Here is a 15,956-nt window from a genome sequence, read left to right on the forward strand (position 1 = left end):
TCTCTTTGGTACAGCCTGGCACGATAGAGCCTCTACTTCCATCCACCGAGCTCTCATCTAGAACTCAGAACTGCCTTGGCGTGAGGCTGAGATGTGCAGGTCCAGGGCTCCCTTCGGAGTCTTGTCCCCTCTGGGCTCTTCCCACGACTTAATCTTGAACACTTGCAGGGTCTCTGGATGGCCTCAGCTCTGCGGTGTGGAACTCTGTTCAGCTGAAGACCCACCGCTGCCTTCAGGGTTATGCAGCCGGAGGCTGTCCCCTTTGTGTCTTAGACCATTTTTAGAGGGCTGTGGGTGGGACTTAAGAATCTCCTCTTCGGTGCCCTAAGTGTCCATTAAACAGTGACAAGATGTCCTGTTTTATAAGATCTAAGGATTATAAGACCATTATGTAGCACATTTTGTAAGATGGGTTGCCAGTGTGTGGGGTAACTTTCTCCCTGGAATGAAGAAGCCAGACAGAATCAGGATGTCCCAGTAGAGGCAAGGGACAGAGCTGAGATGATATGCCCCGGGCTCCTGGAACCCAGAAACCTGTGACATTGCCAGGCCCTTGGATCCATGGGCAACAGGATGGCCTATCTCTTTGGTAGGCGATGAGCCAGGTGTGTGCGTGGTGGCCAAGACGGGGGACCTGAATGCAGTCCTCTAATTTTATCTAGTGAAGTTGTCTTTGCATTTTATAGAGAAAATGCACAGCGTGGAATGTATCTTTGAAGCGTTAGGCTTACCTCCCCACATCTGTGCTAGAGCAGCCTGGTTCCCATTTCCCGTGTTGGTCATCTGTGACAGATGCCCAGGCAGTCTGTAACCTTCGCTGTCTCTTTGGGAGAAGGTGCTTTGTAAGTTCACAGTGAGAATTTGTACTTGGCGGATGGTTTTCTTAAAACATTGCTCATATCTTATGGAATACCTAGCACAGTTCAATATGGCTGTTTGGGACCACGATAATGAGATCATTTTTCCCCCTCTTCTAAGAAGGATTACTTTTTAAAACAAAATAATAAGTGAGTCTTTAAGGCAGGCCCGAATGGAAATGCATGTATGGTTCTGTGCTGCCTTGTGAAATGTGTCCAAGAAGCATGAAATTCTCTGCTAAGAGTGCGTGAACTGCTGAGTGGCTTGACTCTAACCATATCTAATTTTTTTTTTTTTTTTTGTATTTTCTTTGTTCTTTCTGCTTCCACAAAAGATGGGCCAATCAAGCTTTTCTGTAGGTTGCTCCTCACTGAGTGTACTGTTTACCATGTGTTTCTGTTGGTCACACTGTGCCTTCACATCTTTTCATTCCATCTTACACCGAACCATTGCATTGGGACCCTGTGTGTGCGGGAAGTCTCGCTGTTGGCTGAGAGTTGGTCTAGGTTTGCCCACACATTTCTGTAAAAGAGATTATGGCTCTGTAAGTAGGCAGCCTGGATTTCATAGGCCATATTCCTTCCGCCCTGAAAGAAAAAGAGTGTTTTTTTCTCTTAGTTTAATGGTCATAGCTGAATCTAAGGCTTCCGCTCTAGAAGGATTTTCGATTTATTCTGGGGAAAAAGGGTATTTGCCCCACAGAACAAGGACAGACTTCTAGGTGCTGCTTTTCCAGGCCCTTCCTGCTGGTCTCCGGCTCTCTCCAGGGAACACACGCCCACCCACACAGAGCCACTCCTTTAGCCTGAACGCTGCGAGCACAGTGTCTGTCATGGTTCCCTGTTGGCCCCCCTCCTGTAACCCACCCCTCATCCCCCAGTCGGAGTTAGGACAGCTTTCTGAAGATAACTGTTTTTTTTTTTTGGCCTGTGTTCTGGTCTCAGGCGTATTCCTCATTTTGCCGACGAGTTAAAAGTAGGGTAGCTGCAGATGGGATGACTTTCAGTGCGTGTCCTGGGGCCTGCAGTGTCCATGGATGGATGGCGGAACCAAATGGCATGGACCCGCCAGCTCAGATTGTGGGAAGATCCCGCACAGCTTCTCCCATGCTCCCCCTTCTCCCTCCATATCGCTCACATGCCAGCCTAGAAGAAAGTCTGTTCCTTTGTCCTGCAGAGGACACGGGTTTTCCTGGGCAGTGTAGACCAAAATGAAGTGCGGTGAGCTGTCCAACACTGTCGGGTGGTGGGGCTTATGGTGTCACGGTGGTAGAATGACCTGGTTTGGCAAAAGCTGTGTTTCCGTGTTCCTGCATGCTTATGTGTGGATTTATCAGATGACATTCCTGCTGGGTATGTGGCCTTCGTAACTCTGGAGGAATGGCCGGCAACCAGGGGGAAGCCCATGTGCATTGGGTTTATTTTATTCTGTACTGCCCTTCTCCCTCCCTTACTAATGATGGCAAATAGCGGAGCTCCCAAATAGTGTGCTGGGCAGCCCAGGACAGACTTAAGAAGGGGTGTGTGTGTGTGTGTGTGTGTGTTTGTGTATGTACACATACATATATATATATGTATATATATATATATGTATATATATATATATATACACATATATGTAGATGGTTTGGGAAGACTTCTTTATGATGTGTAATTCCTGGAATTTTTAATGAATTTCCTTTTTTAGTTCATCTCCCCACAGTAAGAGGAGTTGACAGTTCCTCACCTGACCCTCAAAGACAGATACCCCTTCCTCTCTTAAGAGGTTTTCTGTGTTTTTCATGGGTTCATGGATGCCTTCTAGTCCCATGTAGCTGACTCCTGGGGAGAACTTGCTCTTTAAAGAGGGGGGGACGGGACCGTGGCCATTCTCGAAAACCAATACTAATCCTGATTTCTGAGTACCCCTTCTGTCGTCTTAAATATTTTCTATTTTGAGCTGTTCGTGGCCCTTGGTCTGGTTGGAATAACTCAGCATCAGTATAATCCCCATTGTCAAAATGGCGCACACGAGCGTATTGCTCCAGCAGAAAGCCAGCCTTCCTGACACCACAGTCCTGGTGGTGGAGTCGGCCACTGCCTGCGGTCTCTGAGTGTCTTTTAACATTGGTTTGGAGATACGTGTTCTAGAACCAGGAATTTAAGATTTCACAATCTGACTCACACTCACCAGTGTCACAGAGCATTTGTCCTCTCTGCTGTCTAATAACATTATTAATAATTTTTGTTCCCCAATACTTTGTCTTAAGCATTGTCCTAACATTGTGAGTGTAACAGCAATCCATTTGCCTGCATTAAAAAAAAAAAAAACAAAAAACAACCCCTGGCTCTTAGCCAACTTTACCATAATGTTGCATCATTCAACCAAATGACCTCAGATTGCCCTAGCCAAAGCCATGTGTGATGTTTTGTGTGTTTAAAAACACTTGGGCGCCTCTTGCCTGTGTTCCCCCAGTGTTAAAGTGTCATCTGCAAGGACTGTTCTCTGATTGTTCTTGAGGATCGTGGGGTTTTGGTGGAGTCTTAATTTCATCCTCTCTGACTTCTGTAGCTGTGAAAATTAAGAAGCCAATCAAGACGAAATTCAGAATGCCAGTTTTTAACTGGGTTGCCCTGAAACCAAATCAGATCAATGGCACGGTCTTCAACGAAATTGATGACGAGCGAATTCTGGAGGTATCTTTCTCATTGGTTAGAAACAGGGAGGGCTCTCTGGGCAGCAAAGCTAAAATGGGTGCTCTGCTAACCTGCAAGGTTCAGTGACACAATGCTAGTGTTCTAAATGCCTTGATGTAAAGAAGAAAAGGATTTTTAATATTAGAGAATAAAATTGGACACTATTTTGTAAGGTGGTTTCAAAACTGTGTTTAAAAAGTTATGTTACGGGGCACCTGGGTGGCTCAGTCTGTTAAGCATCTGCCTTTGGCTCAGGTCACAATCCCAGGGTCCTGGGATCGAGCCCCGTATCCGGCTCTCTGCTCAGGGAGCCTGCTTCTCCCTCTCCCTCTACCTGCCACTCTGCCTACTTGTGCTCTCTCTCTGTCTATCAAATAAATAAATAAAATCTTTAAAAAAAATAGTTATGTTGCTATGGAGTGGTTGTAATTATCTTCAGTGGATGCCACAAAATATGTATCTGATACAAGCCCTGCCCTTCATTTATAAAAGGGCATTAAAAAACCCTTTATTGAACTCTGTGAATAAGAACTCAATAATCACACTCACTATCTGGTTTGATAGTTTTAGTCTGTGGTGGCCGGCCCTGCAAGGTAATTAGGGAAAAACTGTTGAGTTGGCCAGATGGAATCGGTTCTCTAGTTTAGACGTTCATAGCTGTACGTGGGGCCTAAGTCATGCCATAGCACAAACAGGAAAACAGAGTAAGCCATGGTCAAAGGCAAGTATTGAGTAGAAAAAGTAAGTTCTTTGATGCTTAAGAAACTGTCAGAATGGTTTCTGACTTAATTTTTAGGTGTAATCCAATTTGCCTATTTCATCCCTCTCTACTCCAGGATTTAAATGTGGATGAATTTGAGGAAATATTTAAGACAAAAGCCCAAGGTCCTGCCATTGATCTTTCTTCAAGCAAACAGAAGATAACACAGAAGGGATCCAACAAAGTGACATTACTAGAAGCAAATAGGGCCAAAAATCTTGCCATAACTTTAAGGAAAGCTGGAAAGACCGCCGATGAGATATGTAAAGCTATACATGTGTAAGTTCAGGGCATTCTGGAAAAATCAATTCTAGTGAATTTAGGATAAAAACAAAAATAAGAAAGTTATGATTGGTAGATAACATAAATATTTCAATAGTAGGGCAAGATGGAAGATAAAAGATGGAGCAATCCTTGATATCCACATACCAAAGGTTCCCTTTGTTACGTATGTGTGACTTCAGAGTTGAATGGAATGCTAGCACTAAAGAGGCAGGCCAGGAATTACCCTTGTGAGCGCTGTATTCGAGCGAAAATTATTTTAGAAGAGTAACAACTGGATCATGACATCATTTATTAACTTGGTCTGCTTTCCTCTATGTCTATAGCAATGCATACCTCCAAGGAGTGGAGAATTACAGATGCTAAAAAAAGGGAGAGACTGTTCATTTGCTCTGGAGTATCTGAATTTTCTCTCGATTTGTTGAATACAAATTTGATGGCATTTGTGGAATGATACAATTCAGTGCCAGATGCAAATGTGATACAGATGCATATTTTAGTTCATAACAATAGGAATGTGATTCCTGTTTCTCTTAGCAGCTTTCAGGAAATTTTAAAGTTCAGTTCTTTTCTTATCCCTGGATTGCAGAGAAGGCATTGGTTTTATTTACTTTTCTATGAGAGGAATCTTTCTGCCCTTCTTGTGGTCATGATGGATTTCAAATATGATTAGGAACAAATGTTTTAGATGTGTTAGGAATGAATTCATTGTAAATTGGTATTTCATAAATTTTGGTAAGAGATCTTTAGGGGAGTATATGACCCTCAGAAATCATTTGTTCCAATTTCATGTCCTCAGGATCAAAATCCAATAGTCTAGTGTATCCTATATTCTGTTCTGATTTCTGAAGTTGAAACATGATAGGCATTCTAGTTTTTAATCTATAGATGCCGTATTTATCATGATGATTAGATATAATTCTGTCATTCTGCTGGACAAAGATTGTCCAGGGAAGAAAATAGAGATTGTAGCAAATATTCTGTTTGTTCAAATTGAGCATATATCCAAAGAGACCTGATATACCTTCAAGGGATGTATCCATTTAAACCAAAACATCCATTTAGTACAGGCATTTGGATACATTTTTTTCCTAACGTAGAGAAAATAGCCCAGACTGTTGGTTTAATTGAAAAATATTAGAGTTTACCAGATATTCTGTAATTGTGTATATAATATCAGTCTCCCTAATTAGCAGTACTTAATATGCCTTAAAAACTATGTCCTTGAACCGCTTAAACATCAGATGCTTCAGCCTGCCTTCTCGCTCTTCCTGTCTTTTAAGTGTTGATTTCTGGAGACTTAGATCAATAGTAATGGGCTGAAAACTGAGCATGGATGTTGTGATGAGGTCTAGGTTCTCAGAAAGGACCACTGAAGCTACTTGTTGGGCAGTCATGAGCCAGCACCAAGGGGCATCTCCACCGTTTGGCTGTAGACATCATCAGTTCATTGCAATGGTGGTTGATGAGCAGGACCAAATGGGGGTGCGGTTGAAAAGGTAGGTTTTCTCTCTAACACTGACATGTCCACATCTGCCTTCAGATTTGACTTGAAGACATTGCCTGTAGACTTTGTAGAATGTTTGATGAGGTTCTTGCCAACTGAGAACGAGGTGAAAGTGTTTCGGCTCTATGAGCGGGAAAGGAAGCCCCTGGAGAACTTGTCAGATGAAGACCGGTTCATGATGCAGTTCAGTAAAATTGAGAGACTCATGCAGAAGATGACCATCATGGCCTTCATTGGGAACTTTGCGGAAAGCATTCAGATGCTGACTCCTGTAAGTGGACCAGCTCTGGCAGGGATACAGTATCATTTTTTCTTTTAAGTCTCTTTCAAAATTGTACTTAACATCATGGGCTCTAAAGACTCCTTCCCAGAACTTTCTAGATTGCATTTTTATTTTGTCCATTCCTTTTCATATTGTGTATGCCAACTAAATGTGAAAATGGTGAATTTCCATTTTCCATATTGCTATTCTCCTCCATAGGATGCCATTTTCTGTGTCTACGGATGTCCTCTGGGTTTCCCCTTCAATACATAGGACCAGGAAGATCATTTTCTCAAACTTGTTCCCCTCCTGAAGATACCAGTCCTCCGACTGACTGGGTTGGCAAGACTGAAAATGTTGCTTTCATTTCTAAAAATGATCTTGTATCTTTAATGAACAGGCTTATTGGCTTTCATTGGAAGCATTATAAATTTACCATAGGAGTCTTTTTCCTTGGAAATCTGTTGTAGTACATCATGGTGATGGAGAAATAGTAGCCAACCATCTCTTGTTTTTTTGTGTTAATCTGGTAGAGACTTATAAATATTGTAAACATAAATATCATAAATAGTTCTTTCCCAGTTCTATTTCTAAATACACTTTTGTTAATTACTGATTACAGTAGCATGTCTGTTCACAACATGTTCTGAGGACTTCTGGAGGGTTTATATTCCTTTGCTGTTTTGTTTTCATTCCTGGACAACTCCATTGATTTAAAAACATGGTTCCAGGTGGTGGGCAGGGAATTGAGTTCTGCTAGAAGATGCTGTTGACTCCAAGCTCTGAGTCCCACTGGTTACAGATTTTGTGATAAGCAAGTTCTGACATTTCTTCTCGTTTCAAATACTTTGAGAGAAGAGCTTGCATGTAAAGATATGATTGCCTAAGACCCTAGCAGGACAACTTAAATTTGTTATGTTGAGGAAAAATAGAACCTCAGCATTCAGGCTTTAAGGTCTAAATGCGGGTCTATTTTCTTTTGTGTTAAATTTTAGTTTCCAATTAGAGTTTATTTTTAACATGTCTCTTTTTCTCTCCCCTCCCCTTCCTTCCTTTGAATGGAATCTAGCAACTGCACTCAATTATAGCAGCATCTGTCTCTATAAAGTCATCCCAAAAACTCAAGAAAATTCTGGAGGCAAGTGAAGTTTTCCTCATATACATACAGGGAAGAGTTGACTTGTCAGCCGAATTCCTGGGCCTGGGAATGCCTGGGATGCTCTACTAATAGGCTTGTTTCTCTCTCTCTCTCCTCTCTCTCTCTTTTTGCAGATCATCTTGGCCCTTGGAAACTATATGAATAGCAGTAAACGAGGAGCAGTTTATGGATTTAAACTTCAGAGTTTAGATCTGGTGAGTGAACTAAAAGAAATACAAGACTATTCAAGGGACAAAAGAGCTGGCAGAGATTTAAGTCCCAGAGTGGAGGAGAGTCAGCTCTTGGAAATGGGAGTGGAATTTTTTTTTTTCCCCCAGAAATAAGCAAAGTTTTTTTTTATTTTCAAATATCAAAAACATAAATAATGTATGTTTTTCAAACAATGATATTCTAAAATTATAGGAATAATTTTAGTGAATTCAGTGAATGTGAAACCTAAATCAACCAAGTATTGTCTGCTAGTTGGAGAATCAACTGGTATAAATTCTCTGGAACATCATTTGGCAGTGAGCACTTAGAACCTTGAAAATCCTCATGCCTTTTGACCCAGTGTTTCCATTTCTGGGACTCTTTCCTCAGGAATCTGAATTATGAATGCTTTATTTATTTTATAATTGCAAATAATTAGAAACAATGTAAAGATCCAACATTTTGGAAAATTATTAACTATAACAATAGTTAATATGGTGAACTATTCTTCAACTCTTAGAATGTGAAGAATTTTCAAAGAAATAGGTAATTTTGTGTTTAGAAAAGAGTATAAATTGCATGGACTAATTGATTTCACTCAAGTAAAATATGCAGGAAAAACCTGAATGGAAATGGGTTAAGATATTAACAGAGAGATTGGACAGAATGAGGGATTTTTTTTTTTCAAAGTGCTTCTTTTTACTTTTCTGTATTTTCTAAATATACATATGTATATATTTTATCTATATATCTATCCCTCTTCCCCGTCCCTTCCCTGGATGGAAAAGTGTGTGCTGCTTTTCAGAGTCATCTGACTTAGATGGGCAGGACTAGAGACAATCCTCCATGGAATCCTCTTCCCCCAAGGCTGTGTGGGGCTAACGTGGCTTCCACATGAGAAGGTTGGGCAGTGGGTTGAGTCCCGAGCCCTGGGGAGACATGGCTGTTTGGTAGGGAGTGTCCAGTTAGTCCCAGCTCTGGCCCAGGAGGGTCATGTGTGGTAAGCCCAGCTGCTTCGTGTCACGGAGGCTGGGGAACAAGAGAGGGCTGAACTGGGAATGTGTAGCCTGCGGTGTGGGAGTCCTGTCTTGTGGGCAGTACTGCACGCCTGCCGGTTCCATGCTCACTCCTCTGCTCCTTCACTTCGGAAAGCACTCAAACTGGGCGCTTCCTACTTTTTAGCCAGGGGAGGTGGTGTGGCAGATGTGCGGTGGGGCGGTTTTGTGTGGGTAGAGATGTGTGTTGGAATCGTCCCCAACACTGAACATACCCCCGGTTGGAGAAGTCCTGTGGTCTCTTCTACAAGTTAGTGGGCTGGTTTAGTGAAGAACATGTCCAGGCTTGATCCTCCCATGGGGGTATTTTTTGTCCACTTTGGGGTGCTGTACTCAGTTACTCTGAGTGGGAGGACATCATCTGGGGGGCAAGCTTCCCATCTTCTTTAACTCTAACCCATATATTCCTTTTGTTTTCAGCTCTTAGATACAAAGTCAACAGACCGAAAGCAAACACTGTTGCACTACATTTCAAATGTGGTAAAAGAGAAATATCACCAAGTGTCCCTGTTTTATAATGAGCTTCACTATGTGGAGAAAGCTGCTGCAGGTACTTGACTTCAGGTCTTCCTGTTACCCTTGGGTATCAGGTGCCTCTAATCATGGGTCCTGGGGGAGCCATCCCCTGCTTAACTGGTCTTCGGAACCCCTTTGGAAAGGCAAGGTGAAAAGTCGGATGCTCTTGGCTGGAGTGTGTAGGCCATGGTGTTGCCCACGCCTGGGAGCCGTAGCAACTAGGGACACAAGGGAGACCTCTCTGTGTCCTCTGTACAGAGTCGGCGCTCTGGACCTTGGGCAGCTTCCCTCTTCCATTTGATGTCCTTCTTAGTCCATTGCTGTTGTTGAAACACGAGAGTGAAAATCTGAAAATCACCCCCCAAGAAATACTTGTTTGATTTTGTGCCATCCCACTTGCTCAGGTGTGGTAGTTCCAAGCATTGTGCCTTTAGCCTGAGCACAAGGTAAATTATCAGTACTTTTGGCTGTTATTTTGCCATAGCAGTTATGCATTTTCTCATTTAAATCATCAAATGGTTCCGAGATAGCTGGGCTGTAATAGGTACGTAATGGTATCCCCATGTTACCGATGAGAAAACTAACATTTTTAGAGGTTACATAGCTTGCCCAAGGTCACATGGGTAGAACGTGATAGAAACAGGACTAGAACCCACGTCTTCTCATATACTTTATTGTCTAATGTACCATGTCCTCTCCAAAGACTGTTCACTTGATCTCAGCCAAAAGGCCAAGAAGCGATCCAAAGACTTTTTCAGCTAGAAAAAGGAACCAGATGCACATTGACCCCAGAGTTGATTACATACTGTGATTCTCACGTTAGGATCTTGAACCCTGAGCCTCCAAGGTGTTTAAATTCATATTCCCGGGGCCTACTTCAGACTTAGTGAATTGAATCTTTGTGGGGAAGGCTTTCTCTGACTTCCTCAAAGTAAATGGCCACTCCTTTTGTGTTCTTACTACAGAGCACTCCACACTACTCTTTCATACAAGATTTCTCAAATTTTATTGTAACAGTTTGCATGTCCATTCCAACCTGTGGGTTTATGAGTATAATCAAGTTTTATTTATCTTTATTCCCGTAGCCCCTAGTAAATTGTTGGGGGGCATAGGTAGATGAGTGAATGAATGAATGAGATGACGCAGTGCTAACTGGGGACAGGTACTGAGGGAGCCCTAGTGGAGGCTGAGAAGCAGGGGGGACTGATATTTTGACTGTGAAGAGCTGTGCGGAGCAGGCTGTGACAGATCCACTGAGGGCTCAGGGCTCAGGAGGCAGTGATTTTCCTCCTTCCAGGTTTCTCTTCGCCTAAATTTCGGGATTCTTTAGCATCACAATTCTAATTAAAAAAAAAAGTTTAACAAAAATTTTTGTTTTGACCATTTTGTTTGGCCCAACTGAGATTCCCCAAAAGCATTGGAAAAAATCAGTCAGGGCAGGTGGAGAGATGGAGGTTCTCTGGCTGCATTGTTTTCTGTGTTCTCTCTCTGGTGTCCAGGTGAGCTGACATGGATTCTTTATACCTTCACTCCTTTATCCAGTCACTCCCTTTGCTAATCCAGTGAGCCTTTCTGAGTCCCTGCGGTGTACTGGGCACTGTCCTAGGCATTGAGGAGTCAGAGTTGAGTAAGACCGTGTGAGTCTAGCAAGGGAAAAACCTAACCGCCTTGTTGTGTAATTCATCCATGTGCAGAGCTGAGTTGGGCAGCAGGGAGCCAGAGGGAAGGTGGGTGTGGAAGGTAGCAGGAAGGCTGCTCTGGGAGGGTGGCCATACTGCAGATGGAAAGGTTCGTGCTGAGAAATCCTTCTGAAGCAGGGAAGGCTTCTTTCACAAGAAGCTGTCCAAGCTTGCTTGGTTTCTAGTGGTCAGTGGTACTAAAGTTCAACATCTCAATGCTGCCCCCTGCTGGAGAGCCACAGAAATGTAAATGAGGTCAGAGTGTTAGAGGATCAGATCCTGGGCCCTGCACAGTTGAGGAGTCTCTGAGCCTACAGACCCACGGATAGGTTATCCTCCTGTAAGAAAAACGGAATAGTTTGGTATAATCCCAGAATGTGGGGTGCATGGTTGTTCTCCGAACTCCATTTTGGCCACTTCCTAGCTGTGCAACATCGGGCAGGCCATGTAACCTCTTTATGCTGCTTTTTGTTGTGGTGGTGTTGGCAAACTGGGCTGATAGTGCAAATGAATTAGTGCCTACACAGAAGTTAATGCAGTGCAGGGCGGTGAGCAGTAGTAAATTATTCACATTGTAAGGTCTTCGCTCTGAAAGATCTAAGGTCCTTGAGTGACCCTAGGAATCCACTGAGAGCTGGGCTTACCAGCCAGACTCACTGGGGTTTTGACATTCATGGGGACATTGCTGTCTCTACTTCAGTCTCCCTCGAGAATGTTTTGCTGGACGTCAAGGAGCTCCAGAGGGGCATGGACTTAACCAAGAGGGAGTACACCATGCATGACCACAACACACTGCTGAAGGAGTTCATCCTCAACAATGAGGGGAAGCTGAAGAAGCTACAGGATGATGCCAAGATTGCACAGGTAAGTATCTGTGCCCTGGACACTCACAAGGACGTGATTGGATCCCTTAAACCCACCTGGGTGCTGGCCTGGCTTTGGAGGAGAATTGCCCTCTGTCTGCTGAGGGTAGATTTCTTCTGTAGCTAATGACTCCTGTGGGTGAGATCTTTCTGAATATTGTCCCTGTTCTGTTCATTGTCCTTTTCTGATTTGGAGTCTTCACACTCTTCTCTAGAGGCTCTCCCCTTCCCCTCCCCTTTTAGTCCTAGGCTCCTTCCCTGTGAGTCCTATATTCATTTTGGCCAACATGTAGACATTCCTGTGCTTAGCAAAGCACTGCTCCTTCCCAGTGTGTTGGGTTTCTGTAGGCCTTGACCTCTAAATCTTACAGTACACTGGGGGTTAAGTTTACACATTTAAAAAACAGCCAAAGTGGACTGCATGCCATCACAGAAGGGAAGGCAGAGTGTGGTGGGGACTCAGAATGCAGACGGGGTGGGACAGCTCCCGAACGAGGCTGTCTTGTGCCAGGAAAGAGTTTAAGCAGAGACGTGAGTGTCCCTGAGGTGGGGACACTGTAAGGAGCATCGAAGCAGCCAGCTGGGATTGGAGTCTGAGTGACTTCTGAGATCCCTTCTAACCCTTGTCTGCCATGGCCTTAGGAAGCTCTTGAAAGGGGTAATTCCTCGTGTGTGTGTGTGTGTGTGTGTGTCAGAGAGAGAGAGGCGGTGTGTAAAAGTGCGGTGGTCCCCGAGATGAGCCCTGTGCGGCACTATTGCCTTCTGCTCTCTCAGCCTAGGCGTTGCTCGGAGGACACCGGAGGCCCGAGAGGGTCGTGGGAGCGTGAGGGGGCCGCAGGAGAGCTGTGACGGTGGCTGGATCCTCCCTCCTGCTCTGCTGCTCTTCCCCCAGGGGGTCAAGTTCACGTGCTGGACCTTATGAAACTTAAGAGGAGTTTGCTTCTTTACAGGACGCTTTTGATGATGTGGTAAAGTATTTTGGAGAAAACCCCAAGACGACACCACCCTCTGTCTTCTTTCCTGTCTTTGTCCGGTTTGTGAAAGCCTATAAGGTAAATAGGAGCATGGGGTCCTTTAAAGCTTTCCTTGGCATTGTTTGTCAAGTGGGTGCCCTCCCAGAGCTGTGTCTGAGTCTCCACTGCTGTGCAGAGGCCTCCCCTGTTCCTTTGGGCAGCAGATCTGGGAGGTCAGCGTGAGTCTGAGCAGTCTCCAGTCCTGTGGGGGCTGCATGTTCCTGGGGCCCTCAGCCCACGATGCTCCCTGTCTCCAGCCAGCCAGGCCTGCAGTTCAGCCCAAAGGCAAAAACTCCTGGCTGCCCTTTGGGGCAAGTGAAGACACTCCAGGACCGTCACTTCCTCATTGAATGTTCACTCTTGTGGGTGGGGTGAAGGACTTGGAAACCCCAGGCTTCCAATGCAGTTGTTGGACAGGTGAAAGGAGGGGACTCTGGCCTGTGGCAAGGGTACTGTAGCTGAGGTCAGGGACAGCCTGCTCGTGTGTGTTCTGCCCAGGCCTTTAGGTCGTCTAGACCAACACTTCTCTAGCGTGGACTGAAAGGTGGCACTAGGAAGGATGGTTGCTGTCTGTTTCCTCATCTGGACCAGTAATGGCCCTTCCTTTAAATAGGTCATTTGACACAATCCAGAGCTATGGTCTTGAAAAAGAATGTGACCCAGAGAGGCATGTGTTGGAAGAATTTGTTCCTTGAGAAAGAATGATGGGGAATGTGGGGGCGTTCGGGGATGTTAGTGCACTTAGGAGACACTGCAGTCTGTACTCTCCAGGGTTGTTTACGCATAACCTTGGTAACATTGGTGGAGGAAGGAGGAGTATGATTATAGGGGGAGGAGGGGGATGTGGTTTTTTCTTTTTTAAAGACTTTATTTTGAGAGGGCATGAACAGGGTTGGGGGGAAGAGGGAGAGAGAGAAGCAGGCTTCCTGTGGAGTAGGGAGCCCAATGCGGGGCTCGATCCCAGGACCCTGGGACCATGACCTGAGCCAAAGGCAGACGCTTAACGCCTGAGCCACCCAGGCGCCCCAGGTCATCTACATTTTTGAGAAACATCCGCTTGGATATAGTGGGTCTCTTCTCCAGCTCCACAACTGTCAGGTTACATTGTTTAGCTGTCAGCGTGGCTTCCCGTACCGCTGACATCACAAGCTGTTTGCAGAGGGGGGGTGAGGATGAACCCAGACACAGCACCGAGTCCATGTGTCAGACATGAGGAGGTCTCTGGTCACCAGCTGCTGCTGACCGTGGTGCTCAGGGTTCACTGGCTGGTGATCCTAGTGTACGGAAGAGATGACTCAAAGTGATTCTTGTTATGTGCTGCAACCACATTTCTTCACATAAAAAATTGTAAGTCTAAGGTCTATAGGGAAAAATATAGGCTATTTTTAAATTGTAGAATATGAGCTGGGAAGCGGGTCTGGTAGGGTCCCAAAGCCTGATACTTGAGCAGGGGTATGTGTAGAGCAGAGGAAAAAGCGAAGTTCCTTGGTGATCTGTGTGGGGTGGCACAGGTCGGAGCCTGTCAATGAGCCCCTTCCGCATTATTGTTCCACCCTGTGTCCTGTTAGCGGGCTCCGTGGGGTGCTCGCCAGGCAGTGGTGGTGTGGGATGTTTTACTGGCCACAGATACTACACAGTGAATGACTCCCAGGCTGGCACTGACCTGGGGACTTTTTGGGAAGATGTTGGGGTTGTAGGTTGTCATCCCTCCTTTCCCTTCCCAAGTTCGAACCAGAATGTAACTTAAGACAGAAGTACAGGGGTCCAAAATGTAAACTTGATTCCCGATAATAGCTGGGCTGGGGGTGTGGGGTGTGTCTGTGAGCTTATACCTCAGCCCTGAACTAGATAACTGACTGATCACTTCACAGTGAGACCATTAGGAGTCTCTTTAGGGAGGCTGGCTTCAAAACAGAATGCCCAAGAGGGCTGAGCCGAGGTGAGCCTGTTTTGATTTCTTGTCCCAAGCTCAGTCGCTCTGCAGCCCTTGGGAAGGAGTGAGCTCTGGGGTGAGACCCCTGGAGGAAACAGGAGGCAAGGGAATGGAGGTTTTCCCCTAACAATGGGCAAAAGGAGAGGAATCTGAACTCCCTGGTTTCAGAGAAACTAGAGGTATGTGGACAGGTTCTGGAAGCAAAACAAGCTCATGTGGGAATCACAGAGCAGAGCTGCCAGAAGGAGAGCTCCCGTCCATATCTGTGGGACTGAGGCTGAGAAGCAGTGTGAGTGGGGAGGCGGTCCTCAGGAAAGGATTTCTGGAGAAGGTACCTCGAGATTGCTGGATTTTGAGGAGATGTGATAGAGACCAACAGGGAAAGCCCGGATCAGAGTCTTGGAGGGGCCTAAGTGTAGGTCTTGTCAGCTTCCTGTGCGTTCTGACTCCTGGCTTGCCAAGACTCTCTTAGGAATGACTTTAGAAAACCTTGATGGCTGTCATTTCCACTAACATAATCTTTTGGTTCCTTTGACTTTGCCCAGCAAGCAGAAGAGGAAAATGAGCTGAGGAAAAAGCAGGAACAAGCACTCATGGAAAAACTCCTGGAGCAGGAAGCTCTGATGGAGCAGCAGGATCCAAAGGTGAGAAGTGGCTGGGTGCTGAGACGGCCTCGTGTCTCCTCAGCGCCAGCAGGGGAAAGGGGCGAAAAGCCGGATTTGCACACGAGCCCGACGGCTTCCTTCTAGGGCTTGGAAACGTGGCAGATGGGTTTGTTGTTCATTCCTCTGTTCCGCAAACAGTAGAAAGAGGTGAAGAGCGCGTCTGCGTAGCCTTTCCAGGTTCATAGAGATCAGGAACTTAAATCTCAGGTGGCTCTACAGTGAGGCTGCGCAAGGTAGCCTGACAATGAACTGCGTGGGGTCCAGGAAGGCTTCATGGGGTCGCCATTGGTGCTGGCCTCGATCGCTGGCCGGCTTCACTCTGAGGAACGGGAGGGAGGATTCCCTGGAGGGAAGCAGCGTAGGTGAAGACCACAAAGACTGGCAGGTCAGAGTACTCTTCATCCCAATCCTCTGCCCCGAAGTTTCAGAAGGATGGTTGTCACCAGCTGCCTCTCGTGGCCGTACGATCCAGCCTTCCCGCCGCCACCAGCCTTCCCAGCCTTCCCAGCCTTCTCGCCGCCACCAGCCTTCCCAGCCGCC

The 15,956-nt window shown here is 45.6% G+C and overlaps 1 protein-coding gene across 9 annotated transcripts in view; it reads left to right on the forward strand.

The window, feature by feature from the left end:
* FMNL2 (formin like 2) overlaps positions 1 to 15,956 on the forward strand; it is a 302,761-nt gene that overhangs the window by 278,946 nt on the left and 7,859 nt on the right. For 5 of the 9 annotated variants that reach the window (XM_078070796.1, XM_078070793.1, XM_078070798.1 and 2 more), the window contains exons 16-25: positions 1,193 to 1,213; positions 3,409 to 3,533; positions 4,370 to 4,572; positions 6,119 to 6,353; positions 7,414 to 7,482; positions 7,617 to 7,697; positions 9,168 to 9,297; positions 11,643 to 11,806; positions 12,756 to 12,857; positions 15,297 to 15,395. In XM_078070796.1, the coding sequence (XP_077926922.1) occupies positions 1,193 to 1,213; positions 3,409 to 3,533; positions 4,370 to 4,572; positions 6,119 to 6,353; positions 7,414 to 7,482; positions 7,617 to 7,697; positions 9,168 to 9,297; positions 11,643 to 11,806; positions 12,756 to 12,857; positions 15,297 to 15,395 (1,229 nt within the window). The remainder of the gene's footprint in view (positions 1 to 1,192; positions 1,214 to 3,408; positions 3,534 to 4,369; positions 4,573 to 6,118; positions 6,354 to 7,413; positions 7,483 to 7,616; positions 7,698 to 9,167; positions 9,298 to 11,642; positions 11,807 to 12,755; positions 12,858 to 15,296; positions 15,396 to 15,956) is intronic. The other 4 variants (XM_078070799.1, XM_078070801.1, XM_078070800.1 and 1 more) reach the window with 1 other exon arrangement.

The sequence above is a fragment of the Halichoerus grypus genome, chromosome 4, assembly GCF_964656455.1.
Source record: "Halichoerus grypus chromosome 4, mHalGry1.hap1.1, whole genome shotgun sequence".
Lineage (NCBI taxonomy): Eukaryota > Metazoa > Chordata > Mammalia > Carnivora > Phocidae > Halichoerus > Halichoerus grypus.